At 39.0% G+C, this 20,598-nt stretch overlaps 2 protein-coding genes across 4 annotated transcripts in view; one reads left to right on the top strand and one right to left on the bottom strand.

The window, feature by feature from the left end:
* Positions 1 to 587: 587 nt before the first annotated feature.
* On the top strand, positions 588 to 20,566 carry prg4b (proteoglycan 4b). The gene is made up of 12 exons (XM_063002034.1): positions 588 to 613; positions 2,718 to 2,788; positions 5,181 to 5,297; positions 6,582 to 6,704; positions 9,437 to 9,625; positions 9,728 to 10,852; positions 12,111 to 12,197; positions 16,799 to 16,935; positions 17,020 to 17,173; positions 17,421 to 17,516; positions 18,528 to 18,650; positions 20,049 to 20,566. The coding sequence occupies exons 2-12, from the start codon at positions 2,719 to 2,721 to the stop codon at positions 20,168 to 20,170; spliced, it is 2,343 nt and encodes a 780-aa protein (XP_062858104.1). The 5' UTR covers positions 588 to 613; position 2,718; the 3' UTR covers positions 20,171 to 20,566.
* The window catches only part of tprb (translocated promoter region b, nuclear basket protein), a 41,236-nt gene continuing 40,989 nt past the window's right edge, over positions 20,352 to 20,598 (bottom strand). For all 3 annotated transcript variants that reach the window (XM_063002032.1, XM_063002033.1, XM_063002031.1), the window contains exon 48: positions 20,352 to 20,440. In XM_063002032.1, coding sequence (XP_062858102.1) covers positions 20,397 to 20,440 — 44 coding nt within the window. In that variant the 3' untranslated portion in view covers positions 20,352 to 20,396. The remainder of the gene's footprint in view (positions 20,441 to 20,598) is intronic.

A 20,598-nucleotide genomic window follows, 5' to 3' on the forward strand; every position in this document is an offset into this window, starting at 1 on the left:
CTGTAAATTAATCCTTCTCTCTTAAGTCTCTTGGCACCTCACACTTCTCTTGTCAGTGACAAGTTGACACTTTTTTCTAAGTGGAATCTTGATCATGCGGGAGAGGGGGGTGGGCTCACCTACCGATCAGATGGGTATATTAATGGGTCAAGGGTTCAAGGGGGATGGTCAACAACAAATTGCCATGGTAACTTCACCCATTCAGGCAGCCACAGTGGCACCAAAACAAACAGTCAATAAATTACCATGGGGGCTATGATACTACTTAAGTGGTACAGTACTAAAGTAGCCTGTAAGCATTTGCATTTTAATAATAATATAACTATATTTTGTTGTTGTTTTGCTTACAAGAAAATATGCTGCATTACTAATCTGTACCACTACTACTGATAATAATAATAGCATGTGCATAAAACCAGTCACATAACGAACACCAGTGAGTTTAACCACTTGTTTATTGGAATATTTAACTTATTACTTAGATTCACGGACTGGATACCAGTCTGTGATAAAGTCCGTAGTGAGTTCTTGACATTTTTGATGCAAACACGCCAGATCTCCGTCAAATCTAGCAGGAGCAGCATTGTTGACACGGCAGTCTCGACAACCTCGGGTGGGTAAACAGGTAACAAAGTCATGAAGGCTTTCACAGGACGTCAGCGCCCACCTCCCCCACCGTCATCAAATCTGAGTGATCGGACAAGAGAGGCAGAACAGCAATACTGTTAAAGAAAGTGGCCCAGATGGCATGGAAATGTTTAGGAGAGATGGAAGTGGAGTTTTTTTTTTTTTTTACTAGATTGTTTAACACAAATTTTGGGAGGAATGGAAATGAAGAGTAATGGTTCAGATTTTTAAGAATGAGGGTGATGTGCACAGCTGCAGCAACTACAGAGGCCTACAGCTGACAGCTATATATATTATAGTAGAATAAAATAATATAACAATAGTTTGTTTGTTTATTAGGATTTTAAAGTCATGTTTTACACTTTGGTTACATTCATGACACGAACGGTAGCTCATTACACAAGTTTAATCAGTTCACAAGGTTATATCGAACACAGTCATGGACAATTTAGTGTCTCCAATTCACCTCACTTGCATGTCTTTGGACTGTGGGAGGAAACCGGAGCACCCGGAGTAAACCCACACAGACATGGGGAGAACATGCAAACTACACACAGAAAGGACCCGAACCGCCCCACCTGGGGATAGAACCCGAGACCTTCTTGCTGTGAGGCGACAGTGCTATCCACTTAGCCACCGTGTTGCCTCACGCCCGTGTCTGTGTGGGTTTCCTCCCACAGTCCAAAAACATGCGAGGTGGATTGGAGATACAAAATTGTCCATAACTGTGTTTGACGTTAAAACTTGTGAACTGATGAATCTTGTGTAACTAGTAACTACCGTTTCTGTCATAGTGTCACCAAAGTGTAAAACATGACGTTAAAATCCTAATAAACAAACAGTAGAATAAAATAAAGTAGAAAAATAATATAATAAAGAAATAATAAAAAAGAGTAGAATAGATATGAGACCAGAACAAAGTAGAACAGTGTATAACTAGAACAGTAAAAATATATGACTAGTAACTTCACTTACTGTCTGTGAAGTAATGTTTTTCATGTGTCTGCATGAGTATTCAGCGGATACTCCTAAAAAGATGCAAAAACAATTGGTTACTCTAAATTGCCTCAATGTTTGGTATAATCTCTTAGTAAATCTGTTTCCTTGGGATGGATTGGCACCCTGTCTAGGATGTATTCCTGTCCTAGTGGCAATGTTTTCAGGTGGCACTAGACCAGGATAAAGCAATTAGTAAAAGTAAATGAATAAATACTGTAGATGTTTTAGTTAGAAATTGATAGGGTTTTGTATGTCTACCAACATGCAAGGTTGACAATTTCTTAATCTGAGTCTAATCTGATGCTTTAGAGTTTATTTACAAAATTAATACGACTTAAATTTACAACATTGTACATTAACATCAAATTCTGAATAGTTGCCTCTCAAAATATTAGGTACATGTCACTTGGTATGAGCATTTACTATTTTTGTACTGATCACCCTCAAATAAACTTTAAATAAAATGAGTTGGCAAACAAGACCTGTCACTCCAAATTCCATTTAATCTTTAGCTGTTATGATGAACATGTCCATGACTAAAACATGTGAAGTCTAAAGCAAAGTAGAAAAGATAGAAGAAGATTTTTATTTTTATTTATATTTTAAAGTATTACAATACAATTTCATGTAATACAATAAATGACCTCTATAGTATGTGTTAAAAAAGCACAGGGTGGGTAAAATAAGAGCCAGCGTGAGTTGTAATGAAGTTACACTATTTTCCATTGGGTTGCATCACATTAATAGTCTGAACATTTTGTTTTTAACCAGAGGATGGACAGTGATGTCACTCACTGCTTTCTAGGTAAACATTTTTTTGTATGTGTCCCAACGCTGGCTCATGGAAGGCATGGAAACAAAAAATACTCCCTGAAATTCTCCCTTCCTCGCCAGACAGTTTCTAATCTAACAGTTTTCCTCTAAATGGAGGAGAAAAGGCCTGCCCATCAGATTAACACCTACACATCCAGCAATTATAAAAACCCAAAGTAATTCATGTCCCACACTAACCATTTTACAAGTTAGTTAAACTATACATTCTTTTCAGTGAAGCTATTTTGCAGATAAAGTATTTACTTGTGCACTGGCAGCATGACCAGCTGTTTCTCTCTGCTGCTGCTATTCTCAGGATGTGTTCTCTTTACCTGCACTTCAGCTCAGAGTGAGTACCAATACAATACCAATACTGTATTTTCTTTTGTATTATTTTCTATATTGTAAAAGAAATAGTGTGCTTCAATTGTCTATACATGTAGGTTACAGATGAAAAAGAGTTCTCACTATAAAAATAATATAGATGATGGATTATCTATATTATCCATGTAGATTGGATTATTTATGTTACATTACTGTTTTTCTGTAAACACACTGAGTGGAGAATGGGATTGGCTCTCTCAAGGGTTAGTTGTTAAGGCAATTGACACACCACTGAACACCAGACCTTTCAAAATCCAATGTGTTAAATAAAACAATGTTGTTAGTTGAGTTTGGTCACAAAGTACAGCTGAATTTTATGGAACATTTATTACCACTGATCATGGCTAATCACTGTGACCTAATGTTAATATAAAAGGTCCAATTAAACAGCAAAGGTTTTAAAAAAAACAACAAAAAAAACACACAAACACATTTATCCAAATTTTATTATGTTTAAAACATTATATCTCATAGAAAGCTATTGCTATAGAGCTAGAGCCACTTGTGCTATACAGCTTTAGTAGTTACCTATTATACACCGATCAGCCATAACATTAAAACCACCTCCTTGTTTCTACTTTGTAGTTCTACAATTATTGACTGTGGTCCATCTGTTTCTCTACATACATTTTTAGCCTCCTTTCATGCTGTTCTTCAATGATCAGGACCCCCACAGGACCACCACAGAGCAGGTATTATTTAGGTGATGGATGATTCTCAGCACTGCAGTGACAATGACATGTTGGTGGTGTGTTAGTGTGTGTTGTGCTGGTACAAGTGGATCAGACACAGCAGTGGTGGTACTCTGTGGTGGTCCTGACCATTGAAGAACAGCATGAAAGGGGGCTAACAGAGCATGCAGAGAAACAGATGGACTACAGTCAGTAATTGTAGAACTAGAAAGTGCTTCTATATGGTGAGTGGAGCTGATAAAATGGACAGTGAGTGTAGAAACAAGGAGGTGGTTTTAATGTTATGGATGATCGGTGTACGTCTTAGTGCACAACATACAGTAACCAACTAAATAATCTGCTGTAAAAAGCACTGCTAAACAAGATGTATTACTGTAAAATAATGTATCATCATTAGCAATAACTGAGTTATTTAGCTAGTTAATTTTGTAAATGTGCTAATGATCAGTTATTATTTAAAAGAGTTAGAGGCAAACTTTGCATCTATTATGTCTGGCAAAAGTGTGTATAATAAATAGGTACTAATTAACACTAATGTATATCTGCTTACATACTTTTTGGACAAAAATTTGTGAACATCAGACCATAACTTTGTTGGACATCAATGGGCATTAATGTTAAGTCTTTTAGAGAAATCAGAGAACATCTTATTGAACTTGTGCTCATTTAGTTAAAGTCAGTTTGTGAGGTCTGGCTCACCACTCCTGTCCAATTAATTTAATAAGCAGGGTTGAGGTAATGGCTTAGTGCAGGCTGTTGGAGTTCCTTCACATCAAACCTGGCACACCTAAGCAAGTCTTCATTAAACTTGCTTATTGCACAGGGTCGCAGACATTTATTTTATATAATTGATTTTATACAACGGCAATGGGCATGGCTGAGGGGTGTTCACGTACTACTGTCCATATTGTGTAATGTAAATCATTTTTTAAAGAATGGGTTAATAAAGACCAGTAGATATGCCATGGCCTCTTTAGTCATTAAAGGTTTAAGGGCTCAGACTGCAAAAGTGTGCAGTCTCTTTTTAGATTTTTGAAGATTTAATTAATAAAAATTTTGTTTTACATTTAAAAATATTTAGTTTTAGTTTTACGCGTAAAATTATTAGAATGCCAAGGTTCAGTATTAAAATTAAAAGATTTTTACTTCAGTATTTGCTTATTCTGTCCAAACAAAAAAATCTGGACTTCTCTCCTATTATCTCCCACTCTAGTCACTTCCAGTTCTTAATTGTGAACCTGCTTCCGCTTGCACAACCTCCGGTATGATCAAGGAGTCGGATCACCCCTCCATTATTGGCCTTGTCTGCGCCCGCTTCTTATTACCTGCCAGTATTGGGTTTCCACACAAAGCCATATCACATACAGAGACACTCATTTGACTTTCCCTCCTTTAAACATGGCCAATTATGTTTGTGTGGACGCTTGGCCAGTTCAGTGGCTCTGCTGATATTCAAACTCACAAATGTTACACTATGTATGTATTTGATGTCCTCGGACACAAGCCAGAAGCATTTATAAGGAACAGGATACCTCCAGCTCAACAAAAAAATCTGTTCCCCATTTTTTTTTAGCCACTAGCAGATTAATGCAATATTGATAACTCAGACTCTAATATTGTGCTAACAATCTACACTATATTACGTTATTTTATGTGATTTTATAGACAGCTGCAAAGGTCGCTGTGGTGAAGATTATGTCAGAAGCCCTAACTGTAATTGTGACTATGAGTGCCTCTTACACAGTGAGTGCTGCAAAGACTACGAATCAATCTGCACCACAGGTACAAGGCTCCTACACTCTCACATATTAGCAGTATTGCTTATGCCATACATCGTATAGCTCTCATGTGTAGCCATATTTTGCTTGTATGTGATTCTACATGACAATAGAAGGGTTTTTAAGGCTTGTTTTTGGTTAGTCTTGAAGAACAAAAAATTCAGGCATCTGTCAAACTCTGTAAAGAAATTTTAGAAAAGTAAAATTTCTGTTGAAATGTATCATTTTAAAAAGGGGCATGTGGGTGACATATGCCTATAGCTTAGTTAAGTGTTGAGGACTATTTGATTTATTGGAGCTTGGCAAGGTGTAAACCCCTGCTAACCCAGATAAAAAGTGTTGATCCTTAAACATTTTTGGACAGACAAATTTTAAATTGGGACTTTTTTTATTTATTTATTTATGCATTTTCTCCCAATTTTTAGCGTAGTCAATCTGTCTTCCCCTGCTGGGGATCCCTGATGTTGCTGCTCACGCCTCCTTCAACACGTGCGCAGTCCTAGCGGACCCCTTCTTTCACCCATGCACTCTGCACAGGCGCCTCTATCCTCTATCTAATCAGGGTCCTTGCACAGCATTTTAAGACCCCACCCATATAGTCCCGTCATTCCGCCCCATAGCAGACACGGTAGCCAGTTAGTGTTTGCTGCAGGCATTGCCAATAATGCCCGCTAGCGCCCAGCCAACTGGTGGCAACGCTGTGTTTCGAACCGAGGAATTCAGAATCTCGGCACTATTGTGCTAGCGGATTATCCCACTGAGCCACCTGGGCGCCTAAATTGGAACTTTTGAGACAAGCATGTTCTCAGGCTAGTACACAGCTCCCTCAAGATTTCTACTATGAGTTTTAACTGAAATCCTACTGTCATCTGGTGACTTCTGTAAAGATTCTACTTAGCAATGACAATCAGTGTGTGGTTGCTGTCATTGCTGCTAATGGTGGTGCAATCATGTATTAAGTTATGGGGAAAATACATTTTATTTAGGCTGATAAGAAGGTTGTATTTAATAAAAATAAATAAATAAATTTAATAAATTATTTAGCTTTATTTATTTATTTTATATTAGTTTTTATGTAGCTATTTTAACCTATCTAATACCTAGTTTTAAGTAAAACTAGTAAATCTGCTGTGAATAAGCAGTTGGTAGATAATAAAAACACTGTATTTAAAATGAATACATTTAAAATGATAAGAAATGTTAAGCCTGTTTGGATTTCAAAGGACCAAACTGATGCACAAATACTAAAACTGCAGGACTCATTTGTCTTTTTATGTCATGACTACAGGCGGTTCCTGTAAAGGAAGATGTGGTGAAACCTTTAAAAGAGGGAGGAAGTGTCAATGTGATAAAGATTGTAATAAATATTTACAATGCTGTCCTGACTATAAAAACTATTGCAACATTCAGGGTAAGTTTTTTATCTATCTCTTTATCTTTATTACATGATAATACTTTGTAAGGTACCAAAGGTAAAGTAAAACCACTAATAAGACTGCATCTTTTGGCATTTTTTTTTTAATTTAACCTTAAAGCTTTGCAACAAATACTTGAAGACCAAAGAGGACCATAGAGTGCTGTCATGGATTTTACTCCACAGTCAGGGGCACTTAAAGAAAGAGAAAGCCAAACATTCAGTAACATCCTAAAATGCTTTTTGGAATATTGTGAGATCATGCTGGGATGTCATATATTATTAGATTTTGCACAAACTTGTGGAGCTGGAGTGCATGCTGTTATTACCAAAAAGAAAAATGCTAGGAAATTGTAAAATTCAGGTTTTTTTCAATTTCTTACTCTAATTGTTATGACAACACTGTATTAAATTCACTAGTAGTCTAAGAGTTTTGGGCCCCACCAGTACACCAATCAGCAACAACATTAAAACCTAATGCGACAGGTAAAGTAAACACATGAGGAGCAAAGGCTAGCCTGTCTGATCCAATCCCACAGTATAAAGCAATGTTCTACTGGGAAACCTTTGTTGCTGGCAATCATGTGGATGTTACTTTAACAAGAACCACCTACTTAAGACCAAGACTAAGAGTTGAGGGGCATGTAAAAAAAGATGTGATGATGGCCCTTGATATACAAACCTCATGTCCAGAAAAGTCAAATACAATAAAAACAAAAAATCTGTGATTTGTTAATTATATTCAACTTGTATTTAAAGTACAACGAAATTACTTTTAATGTTTTGGCTGACCAACTTTGGCAGAGTCAGGGAGCTGGAAGGAAAAGACTAAATGGCTAGGGAGCCTTCTGGAACAGGCAGCATTTGAGAAATGACTTGGACAGACAGACTAGCTACGAGACTGGCTGGATCCAGCTGAGACAGGGAACTGGCATGGACTGACAGAGTGGCTGGGGGACTGGCTGACTGGCAAACAAAGAACTGGCTAGGACAGACTGATTGGCTAGGGAACCCCAGGGTCAATTGGCCGCTGTGAGAACTGAGAGCCTTCCCTAGTGGACTCAAGGTGCAGGTCACTGTCCACAGTGGGCACTAGGTGATGTGCATAGATGGCACTGGATACCAGACAACAAGCAGCTGCTCTAAAACCTGAGTGAGTTGAAAGTGAAAAAAGCTAAGAATGGAAATAATAAATTAATGAAATGGATAAGGAGCCTCACATGCTTATATCAGCCCGAAACTCTCTGTTTCAGGCTGCACACAGGGTAGATGAGAGCTGTTGTGTTTAAATACCATTATATACACTGATCTGCCATAACATTAAAACCACCTCCTTGTTTCTACACTCACTGTCCATTTTATCAGCTCCACTTACCATATAGAAGCACTTTGTAGTTCTACAATTACTGACTGTAGTCCATCTGTTTCTCTACATACTTTTTTAACCTGCTTTTACCTTTTTCTTCATTGGTTAGGACCCCCACAGGACCACCACAGAGCAGATATTATTTAGGTGGTGGATCATTCTCAGCACTGCAGTGACACTGACATGGTGGTGGTGTGTTAGTGTGTGTTGTGCTGGTATGAGTGGATCAGACAGCAGTGCTGCTGGAGTTTTTAAATACCGTGTCCACTCACTGTCCACTCTATTAAACACTTCTACCTAGTTGGTAGACGTAAAGTCAGAGACGATCGTTCATCTATTGCTGCTGTTTGAGTTGGTCATCTTCTAGACCTTCATCAGTGGTCACAGGACGCTGCCCATGGGACGCTGTTGGTTGGATATTTTTGGTTGGTGGACTATTCTCAGTCCAGCAGTGACAGTGAGGTGTTTAAAAACTCCATTAGCGCTGCTGTGTCTGATCCACTCATACCAGCACAACACATACTAACACACCACCACCATGTCAGTGTCACTGCAGTGTTGAGAATCATCCACCACCTAAATAATACCTGCTCTGTGGTGGTCATGTGGGGGGGGGGTCTTGAAAGTGCTTCTATATGGTAAATGGAGCTGATCAAATGGACAGTAAGTGTAGAAACCAGGAGGTGGTACCTGTGACAACCTAGCAGGACCTTATTGAGTCACTCCCAGCCCGTCTAGCTGCTGTCAGTGCTGGACACGGCGGTTACTCAAGTTATTAGCTGGTGGTCATAATAATGTGACTTGACTGTATATAACCTGATAGATAGATATATAGATATATAGATAGTTGCAGACTAAACTGACAAACCAGCTGCTAAACTTGGTACAATCAGTTATTAAGTTCAAAGGGCTCATACTTTGGATATAGATATCCTTACTACGTAAATGTTTATGTTTGTTTATTAGGATGTTAACGTCATGTTTTACACTTTTGGTTACATTCATGACAGGAACAGTAGTTACTCATTACACAAGATTCATCACTTCACAAGGTTATATTGAACACAGTCTTGGACAATTTAGTGTCTCCAATTTACCTCACTTGCACGTCTTTGGACTGTGGGAGGAAACCGGAGGACCTGGAGGAAACCCACACGGACACTCAATTGCTTAGATTGTATACTGTCACAACTGTAAGTCGCTTTGGGTGAAAGCGTCTGCTTAATGCCGTAAATGTAAATGGCTGATACTACATAGAGTGCTATATTTTATTTCGACCAATGGGAAGGCTATTTATGCATACTGTATAGGACTTTGGACGTTTTTTGCAGATTCACTAATTGCTGTGTCACTCTTACTTCAGAGGTAGTAAGTGGAAGTGAGCCTTTGTCCGATGACACTTTTAAAACAGAGCCAACTAAAACCATAAACATGTCACCAGAGCCAGAGAAACAAAACGGTTCACCTTCCAAAGAGCCAAGTGCTTCAGTACCAAGCTCCACAAACTCCTTAGTTCTTACCACCACAAGTCAACCATCAAGAGATACAGCAGGTGAGGATATGTTACCAGAAGGACATGAAGTTACAGTGTATCTACTTATATAAAGTTTTGTTCTATGTTCATTTACTTCAACTTTAATAACTTTTGTTTTAGGTATAAATAGTTCTCCTGGCCCTGAAGAGAACCCTACAGGGCCCCAGGCTTCGACTATTCTTCCTGAGATATCCAGCACTAAGATGGTCATCACTCAGCAACCTTCAGAACAGCCTGCAACCACCATGCCAGCATCTGAAGAGAATGAGTTCAATTCAGAAACCAAACCCCCAAGTACTACAGTACCAGAAAATACTCTTTCATCCCATAATTCAGAAATGACTTCCCCTGACTTAACTGATAAACCTGAACCTGCTTCTACCATTCCTCCTGCGATTATACCAACTACAACAATCCCCACAAAACCGTCTGAACAAACTGACCAGAATCCTGAAACAAACCCTCAGAGCCCCTCGGAACCTGAACCTACTCCTTCAACCAATGCTCAGGCTAATAACTTTGAAAATGACTTAACCACTGAGCATTCTGTCCCTGAACAGACTGACCAGAATCCTGAAACAAACCCTCAGAGCACATCAGAACTTGAACCTACTCCTTTCACCAATGCTCAGGCTAATAACTTTGACAACAATGACTCAACCACTGAGCATTCTGACCCTGAACAGACTGACCAGAATGCTGAAACAAACCCTCCGAGCACCTCAGAACCTGAACCTACTCCTTCAACCAATGCTGAGGCTAATAACTTTGAAGACAACGACTCAACCACTGAGCATTCTGTCCCTGAACAGACTGACCAGAATCCTGAAACAAACCCTCAGAGCACATCAGAACCTGAACCTACTCCTTCCACCAATGCTCAGGCTAATAACTTTGAAGACAACGACTCAACCACTGAGTATTCTGACCCTGAACAGACTGACCAGAATGCTGAAACAAACCCTCAGAGCACCTCAGAACCTGAACCTACTCCTTCCACCAATGCTCAGGCTAATGGTCCTGAAAACACTAACCCTACAAACCCTGAAGTAATTCAGGACCCAGAGAATAAGCCTGAATCTGATAAAAATCCACCATCTGGAGAGGGTGACCAGAACACAACCCCAGCAGACAAACCAAATGGAGATGACTTCCCATCTACGGTGAATGATTCTAATACTTCTGCTTCTGTGGAGGAGAACTCACCTACAACTAGTGATATTGACGATAACAATTATCAAGCTGGTAAGATGATTAGGCTTCCACCAATTTTCTCAGTGTTGGCTGTAGGGTATGTGCCTCTAACAATAAATATGACACCAAATACATTTTTTGACCACTTCCTACGGCAGCAGCCCATAGCTTATGAAGGAAGTCACGTTTTGTGAGTTGGCTCGGTTGGTTTATAAGGTGTCTAATAGGCTGTCTGCACATATATCCCTTGTTGCTGTCATGGGTTAAAGTACCATGGACAAAATTGTCTTCTCAGGGGTGGATGGGATCTTTCAGCAAAACAATGCAACATGTCACACAATACGAAATGTCCGACATTGGTTGGAAGAGCATGACCAAGACTTTCAAGTACTACCCTGGCCCCCTAATTCCCCAGACTTAAACTTAATTGAGCATCTGTGGGACCACCACGATCATCATGTTCGCTCTATGAATCCTCTTCCACGCACCCTCCAGCAGCTGTGGGATGCACTGCAGTCAGCATGGCTCCAGATACCTGTGACAACCTAGCAGGACCTTATTGAGTCACTCCCAGCCCGTCTAGCTGCTGTCAGTGCTGGACACGGCGGTTACTCAAGTTATTAGCTGGTGGTCATAATAATGTGACTTGACTGTATATAACCTGATAGATAGATATATAGATAGTTGCAGACTAAACTGACAAACCAGCTGCTAAACATGGTACAATCAGTTATTAAGTTCAAAGGGCTCATACTTTGGATATAGATATCCTTACTATGTAAATGTTTATGTTTGTTTATTAGGATGTTAACGTCATGTTTTACACTTTTGGTTACATTTATGACAGGAACAGTAGTTACTCATTACACAAGATTAATCACTTCACAAGGTTATATTGAACACAGTCTTGGACAATTTAGTGTCTCCAATTTACCTCACTTGCACGTCTTTGGACTGTGGGAGGAAACCGGAGGACCTGGAGGAAACCCACACGGACACGGGGAGAACATGCAAACTCCACACAGAAAGGACCCAGACCACCCCACCTGGGGATACTACTTAGATAGAAAACATGCTTTGTACTGTTTGTATTTTCAATCGTTCCATTTGTTTACTACCATGATTCCTTTGATGATCTGAAATAATTCAGTGTGATTAACATGCTATACCATAGGCACAAAGGAGGCAATTAACCATTAACCAAGGGCAACCACATGACAGGGCGGCATCAGAAAGTTCCCTCTGAAGAACATTTTCTTTGTGATATACAATTTACTGTGGGGTTTTAAATGTGGTTTTCTTTTTATAGATGAGAACTATGACACAAATCTCTGCAGTGGGCGGCCAATTAATGGTTTGACCACACTTAGAAATGGCACCATTGTGGTTTTCAGAGGTTAGTATTATTTAAGTTTTTAAAATTCTTTCACAGCATTGCTCTCTAGCATCTTCTGAAACGTCAAACAGAATACAAGGTGTTATATTTTCAGTGTGACTGCAGGCAGGTCAATCTAGCACCTTAAAAAGTAGCCACTGATGTAACATGCACATATACAGTATGTACAGTGCCTTGCAAAAGTATTCAGCCCCCTTGAACTTTTCAACCTTTTGCCACATTTCAGGCTTCAAACATAACGATATGAAATTGTAATTTTTTGTGAAGAATCAACAACAAGTGGGACACAATCGTGAAGTAGAACGAAATTTATTGGATATTTTAAACTTTTTTTAAAAATAAAAAACTAAAAAGTGGGGCGTGCAATATTATTCAGCCCCTTTACTTTCAGTGCAGCAAACTCACTCCAGAAGTTCAGTGAGGATCTCTGAATGATCCAAAGTTGACCTAAATGACTGATGGTGATAAATAGAATCCACCTGTGTGTAATCAAGTCTCCGTATAAATGCACCTGCTCTGTGACAGTCTCAGAGTTCTGTTTAAAGCGCAGAGAGCATCATGAAGACCAAGGAACACACCAGGCAGGTCCGAGATACTGTTGTGGAGAAGTTTAAAGCCGAATTTGGATACAAAAAGATTTCCCAAGCTTTAAACATCTCAAGGAGCACTGTGCAAGCGATCATATTGAAATGGAAGGAGTATCAGACCACTGCAAATCTACCAAGACCCGGCCGTCCCTCTAAACTTTCAGCTCAAACAAGGAGAAGACTGATCAGAGATGCAGCCAAGAGGCCCATGATCACTCTGAATGAACTGCAGAGATCTACAGCTGAGGTGGGAGACTCTGTCCATAGGACACAATCAGTCGTACACTGCACAAATCTGGCCTTTATGGAAGAGTGGCAAGAAGAAAGCCATTTCTCAAAGATATCTATAAAAAGTCACCTGGGAGACACACCAAACATGTGGAAGAAGGTGCTCTGGTCAGATGAAACCAAAATCGAACTTTTTGGCCACAATGCAAAACGTTATGTTTGGCGTAAAAGCAACACAGCTCATCACCCTGAACACACCATCCCCACTGTCAAACATGGTGGTGGCAGCATCATGGTTTGGGCCTGCTTTTCTTCAGCAGGGACAGGGAAGATGGTTAAAATTGATGGGAAGATGGATGGAGCCAAATACAGGACCATTCTGGAAGAAAACCTGTTGCAGTCTGCAAAAGACCTGAGACTGGGACGGAGATTTATCTTCCAACAAGACAATGAACCAAAACATAAAGCAAAATCTACAATGGAATGGTTCCCAAATAAACGTATCCAGGTGTTAGAATGGCCAAGTCAAAGTCCAGACCTGAATCCCATCGAGAATCTGTGGAAAGAGCTGAAAACTGCTGTTCACAAACGCTCTCCATCCAACCTCACTGAGCTCGAGCTGTTTTGCAAGGAAGAATGGGCAAAAATTTCTGTCTCTCGATGTGCAAAACTGATAGAGACATACCCCAAGCGACTTGCAGCTGTAATCGCAGCAAAAGGTGGCGCTACAAAGTATTAACGCAAGGGGGCTGAATAATATTGCACGCCCCACTTTTCAGTTTTTTATTTCTAAAAAAAGTTTAAAATATCCAATAAATTTCGTTCCACTTCACGATTGTGTCCCACTTGTTGTTGATTCTTCACAAAAAATTACAATTTCATATCGTTATGTTTGAAGCCTGAAATGTGGCAAAAGGTTGAAAAGTTCAAGGGGGCTGAATACTTTTGCAAGGCACTGTATGTACACAAAATATGTATGTATGGCACAAACATCCCTTTTCCATGATGCTGGCAACTAAACTTTCCATGTGTAACAATTGGGATAGCTCTTTTCTCTTTGGTCCGTAGAATACAATAACTATTAAAAATCAAAACACACCAGACCATAGCACACATTTACACTCAGCATCAGTCCATTACAGATAAGTTTGAACTCGACAGAGTCAGTGGCATTTGGATCTAGTTGATATATTGCTTCCAATTTGTGTAGTAAAGTTTTAACTTGTGTTTGTAGATGCAGCGGCAGACTGTGTTTACTGACAAGGATTTTTAATATAACCTTGTAACGACTGGTTAGCGTGGGGAAGCCCCCTTGGAGAGAGACTAATAGCGCTTAGCTACTTGCCATGTCCTCTGAAAAAAACACACACACAGGAGACGACCAGTGCAGGGTAATGGGAGTATTTATTAGGCATAGGAGCACCTACACTTCCACTCATCACAATCCAGGATAGCAGCAGTAGAATAGAACAGTCAGGCTACAACCCGAGCTAATCACCATGCGTGCTTATCTATCAATTAGAGCTGGGCGGTTCCTGATTCACCCGGGTTAATAATTCGAATCTTTGTACTGAATCAGGAATCACGAGTCCGAAATCTCAATTAACCCGGATACTATGAGTCCTCTGACTGGCTGCTGCTAAGTAAACAAGGCGAGTGAGCAGACTCACTAAAAACACAGCGGACTCAGATGATTTGGCTGAACCGGCTTCACTCCAGTCCGTAAATCCTAAGTAATAAGTTAAATATTCCAGTAAACAAGTGGTTAAACACACTGGTGTTCGTTATGTGGTTAATTTTATGCACATGCTATGATTATTATTATCAGTAGTAGTGGTACAGATTAGTAATGCAGCATATTTTCTTGTAAGCAAAACAACAACAAAATATAGTTATATTATTATTAAAATGCAAATGCTTACAGGCTACTTTAGTACTGTACCACTTAAGGAGTATCATAGCCCCCATGGTAATTTATTGACTTTGTTTTGGGGCCACTGTGGCTGCCTAAATGGGTGAAGTTACCATGGCAATTTGTTGTTGACCATCCTCCTTGAACCCTTGATCCATTAATATACCCATCTGATTGGTAGGTAAGTCCACCCCCCTCTCCCACATGATCAAGATTCCACTTAGAAAAAAGTGTCAACTTGTCACTGACAAGAGAAGTGTGAGGTGCCAAGAGACTTAAGAGAGAAGGATTAATTTACAGAAGATGAGTGCACAGAAGACAAGTGATATTTGGATGCATTTTCATGCAGTAAATCAATCGCAATTAAGATATCAGTACAAGTGACTCAAGTGAACCGGATCACATTACTGAGTGACTCAGATTAACCCGAGTCCATAAAATGAACCGAATTTACCACCACTACTATCAATGTCTGAACGCTCTCTCACACAATAATACGCATGCTCAGATCACTTAAGGGGACCGTTACAACCTACATGTTTACATTTATTACTTGTTGGTTTTTGGCCTTGCCCCTTACATACCACAAATTCTTTCCAAATTCTTTCCTCTATTAGTTTTTACACGAGGTGGTAGACTTTGCCCCACCCTTGCTTATATAAAACTAAGCCTTAATCAATTCATTTTATTGTTTTAGTTAAAAAAATAGCATTCCCTGTCTCAAAATGCCCCGCCTGTGTTTCAGGCATCAAATCAGTAATAGTGTATATTTAAAAGAGTTAGGGTAAAACATTAAAAAATCTCTTACTTGCACTATTTTCAGTTAAATAAGTGTAAGAGACAAACCACTTTACAAACCATTGTTTTCAGTTTTTATTTGCATTTTACCTTCTCTCCTAACTATTTATCTACCTATGTAGACATGTGACTGAATTGTTGTAATGCTTTACCAGTCACTGGCATGAAGCAATATGTAATGCTTCCTTCTTTTATCAACTCTTACCATAATAATCATCATAACACTGGGTCTAGAGTCTATCCCAGAAACATTAGGGTAAGCTCCGGTCCATAGCAGGAATCCGAGAGTCCTTTTTAGTACAGAATCTCACTTTTAATTCTATGCTGAGGCAGTCAGATGTTCTACTTAAAAGCTCCTGGTACTTGATTAACTCTTCATTCTGCCTTATAACCTAACTCACTTTCAGTCAAAGAACATATGTATCATTTCATTTGTGTATTCTCTAACCTTTGGCCTCTGTGTCACATTATTTATTTATTTGTTTATTAGGATTTTACCATCATGGTTTACACTTTGGTTACATTCATGAAAGGACAGGTAGTTACTGGTTACACAAGATTAATCAATTCAAGTTTTATTGTCAAACACAGTCACTTCACCTCACTTGCATGTCTTTGGAGTGTGGGAGGAAACCCACACAGACACAGGGAGAACATGCAAACTACACAGAAAGGACCCAGACCGCTCCACCTGGGAATCGAATCCAGGACCTTCTTGCCTGCTACCCACTGAACCACCCTGTGTCACATTACATTCATATCCCAGTAAGACAGAATGTCATAAATGACCACTCAAGTGCCTAAACACTTAAGTAAATTAATTAGAAAACAATAATTGGATCATGCATTAGGAACCAATTTGTTTATAGGATTTTTTAATCAATCAAATTTCAGCATTTAAAGAATAAAATTAAAAAAGGCTTTTTCTATTTTTGTGAAATTGAGCTAATTAACTGTAAAGCATTTTTTTTAAACTCATCTGGCCATTCCTTTCATCTTTAACTTAACCCATTTCCTTTGAATGTTTTGCCATTCTTGGTAAAGTGTCATAATTAGCTCCCATCACTTTATTCTAGGTCACTACTTTTGGATTTTGGATGACAAACGAAAGCCAGGGCCTGCCCAGTTAATCAAAGACGTCTGGGGAATTCCTTCTCCTATCGACACAGTCTATACACGCTGCAACTGTCAGGGCAAGACTTATTTCTTTAAGGTACAATTACTATTATCTGCTTTTGTCTAGGAAAAGCCTTGTACAGGTGAATAGCTGTTAGCATACATCATGTGTGTTTGACAGGGGAACGACTACTGGAGGTTCGAGAATGATGTCATGGATTCTGGTTTCCCCAAACCAGTCAGTGAGGGCTTTGGATTAAAAGATCGTGTAATTGCTGCTTTATCCATTCCCCAACACAGGAGGAGGAGGGAGTCTGTGTTGTTCTTCAAAAAAGGTTTTACATAGGGTCAACTTCATTTCCCTATGAATTGTCTGCATGCTAACAATAACATCTAATAGAAGCAGATTAACTAGCTTTAAGCAAAATAAATCCTGACGTTGTATGTTGGTTCCAATTACGCTTCATTAATCGTTGGGCTTTTGTAATGTTTAAGAAAATTGGCGCTCTTTAACGTAACCATTTACCTATAATGTGACCAACACCCTGGTTAATGCAAAATTTCATTTTGTTGGGTGTCTAGGTGGATTAGCACAGAGATACACCTACCAAGTCACACCTAGCTGTGACAGCAAGCCAGCAGTCTACCTATTGAAGAGGAGGTTCCAGAGGGCAGCAGGTAACACATTGAGAAGTTGATTTTCAAAAATGTGACCTTATCGATTGTTTAAGGTTAACAGTTAATTTGTATCAATAGGGTGAAAACAGGGGCATAGATGAACTAGTTGTCTAGATAAGCTCTTGTATTAAGTTCAGGTGTTTGTTAAATTAAAATTAATTAAAACATTCTACAAATTAAAAAAATTCGCCTGCAACCTCATGGCAAAAGCCTTCCCTGGATAAGATGACGTCTTGAAGGCAGCATATGTTGCTCTAAGATCTCAATGTACTTTTCTGCATTAATGCTGCCATCACAGAAGTGTAAATGACCTTTGCCAGGGGCACTGACACAGCTCCATACCATGACAGACCCTGGCTTTTGGACTTGTAGCTGATAAGTCTGGATGGTACTTTACGTCTTTGGTCCGGAGCACACGGCGTCCATTTTTTTTTTTCTAAAAAAGACCTGGAATGTTGATTCATCTGAACACAATACACGTTTCCACTGTGTGATGGTCCATCCTAGATGCCTCAGAGCCCAAAGAAGTCGACACCGCTTCTGGACATGGTTAACATAAGGCTTCTTTTTTGCACAGTAAAGTTTTAAGTGGCATTTGCGCATGTAACTCTGTATTGTAGTGCTTGACAAAGGTTTACCAAAGTAATCCCTCACCCATGTGATTATATCAACTATTGTTGCGTGACGGTTCTTGATGCAGTGCCGTCTGAGGGATCGAAGATCACGGCCGTTCAGCTTAAGCTTGTGCCCTTGGCCTTTACACACTGAAATTCTTCCCAATCGTTTAATAATATTATGCGGGAGGAATATGCAATATCTATCTATCTATCTATCTATCTATCTATCTATCTATCTATCTATCTATCTATCTATCTATCTATCGCTAACTTTATAAGAGATGTATGAAAGGGCCAACTTCCTTGATTATATAGTGGCTATTGCAGAAAGAACTGACATTTGTGCATTTATGCTGGCTGCAAAAAAAATGTAAAATATTTTCCTCACTTTCAGATTCTGAACTAGGACTAGAGATTAACATCAAAATTTGGCGTGGCTTTCCTTCCACTGTGACCTCAGCTGTGTCAGTGCCAGCTACAGGAGGGGACGGATACAGTTACTACGTTTTCTCCCCGAGTAAGTGTTCACTCAATACTATACATTGCCTCTGAACCTCAGTCAACCCCACGTACTGCAAAACAAAAATCTTGGAAAACTGCCTCGTTTCAGCTCATGTCTAGCTAGGGTCTTTAATGTGATTGGGTGGGGTAGGAAATTTGGCAGCTTGTCTTGGGCCTTCACACGAGACACCAACCCAAAGACCTGAGCTCACAACAGATGATTATACTGTCTGGTCATGATGTCATTAACAAAACATGACAGTATTTCTATAGCTTCTCCCAAACTTTACCATTTCTTATAGTGTCTATGCTGAATTTGGGCGGAAAAACATTAGTATTACATGCTTTTACCATAATACACCAAATGCCAAATTTAGCTGGGACCTGGGTTTAAATCACACCTGCGATTAGAAAGACTTTCACACATTTTCCCTTGGTCCATCTAACGTGCCAGATATTATTATAAAATGCGCTATTATTAATAGCTGTTATGCTTGTGTAACATATTGTCCTGTTGAAAGAAATACACTTTGGACAAGGCACCAATCCACTTCAGGACATTATCTAAAGCAGCCCATTCAGCAATCTGCTGTAGGTGCAAATTAATTAAAAAATAAATTAAAGAAACAAATAATACTTGAGAAATGGGTTGGCACGGGTACAAAACAGCATTATCTTTAAGGAAAGGATTGTCTGTTCCCACAATACATTGTAAAGGATATTAAATAACTTTTGCTTAGATATGTAAAAAGATTAGTAGTGGTTGTTACTACAATGCATACAAGTTAATATAAAATGGGGAAATATTAGATAAATATAATAAATATTAATATAAATAAATATTAAATACATTTGGACACTGCTGGTCACTGATGGGCCCTTTTAATTTGTAACAACTCATACTCAACTGTAAATATGATTTAGGTTGTGTCAGAGCAGCGCTTTATGTATAATTGTTGTATTTTTGTTTACTTTTGATCACTTACCTATTTCTTTTGCTTGCAAATTCACTAACCAGACAGCCAGCTGAAACTTTAGGTAACCTTGCTGAGAAAGTGTTGTACTGGTTTTCACATGGCTATTTTAAAGATGCTCTGGTCCAGTTGTCTACCCATCACAAACTGGCTCACCAAGATCCTAACGCTTGCTAATTTTTTCTGCTTCCAACACATTAAACTCAAGGATTAAAAGATCACTAAGCACATGTCATTATAACTAAATTAATGTTAACATCACCTGTCAGTGGTTATAATTTCATGGCTGATTGGTGCACGTTGCCACATTAATATTTGGTCTGCTAGCCAGACATCTTGATAGATATTTTGATATCTAAAGTCAGTACACTGAATTTTCAAAATTAAGGGCTACTGTCATTACTAATACAAATACTATATGTCTTTTGTTTTTTCCCCAGCTAAGTACTACAGTTTAAATGTAGAAGGAGACACACCAGCCATCATCCCTCCCAAAGGTGGACCAGAGAAGCAAAAATCAGCCAAGAGCTGGTTCGGATGCCCAGAGGCGAATATAGTATAAGACTCAATAGTGCCAATATAGCTAGGACTGGATCAATATTGTCAATTTTGTTAAAAAATCTTTATTATATCCACATAAAACAATGCAATGCTATGGGTTAACAAACTGCAATTAATTACTGGAAACAACTGCACAAGGATGTGGCAAAGCATGAGTAAAACTGTATTGTCCAAGTTTGTGATATCATAGCAGCCGGAATGATGAAAGCGCTTTTGTAGCACATGGTTCATCTGGCAAAGCGCCCTCGCACTCCCATAACTCCCGGTCCATCTGTAGTTATAAAAAAATAATAATAATTATGTAAAAAAAGCAACTGTCCCAATATGGGGTGTGTAAGTGTGTGTATAACATTTGTAGCTGCAGTAACTAAACCTAATAAAACAATATCAATATTTATCCTGGTCTTATGGTCCTGGATGTTTATGTTT

This window comes from Trichomycterus rosablanca, chromosome 9, assembly GCF_030014385.1.
Source record: "Trichomycterus rosablanca isolate fTriRos1 chromosome 9, fTriRos1.hap1, whole genome shotgun sequence".
NCBI lineage: Eukaryota > Metazoa > Chordata > Actinopteri > Siluriformes > Trichomycteridae > Trichomycterus > Trichomycterus rosablanca.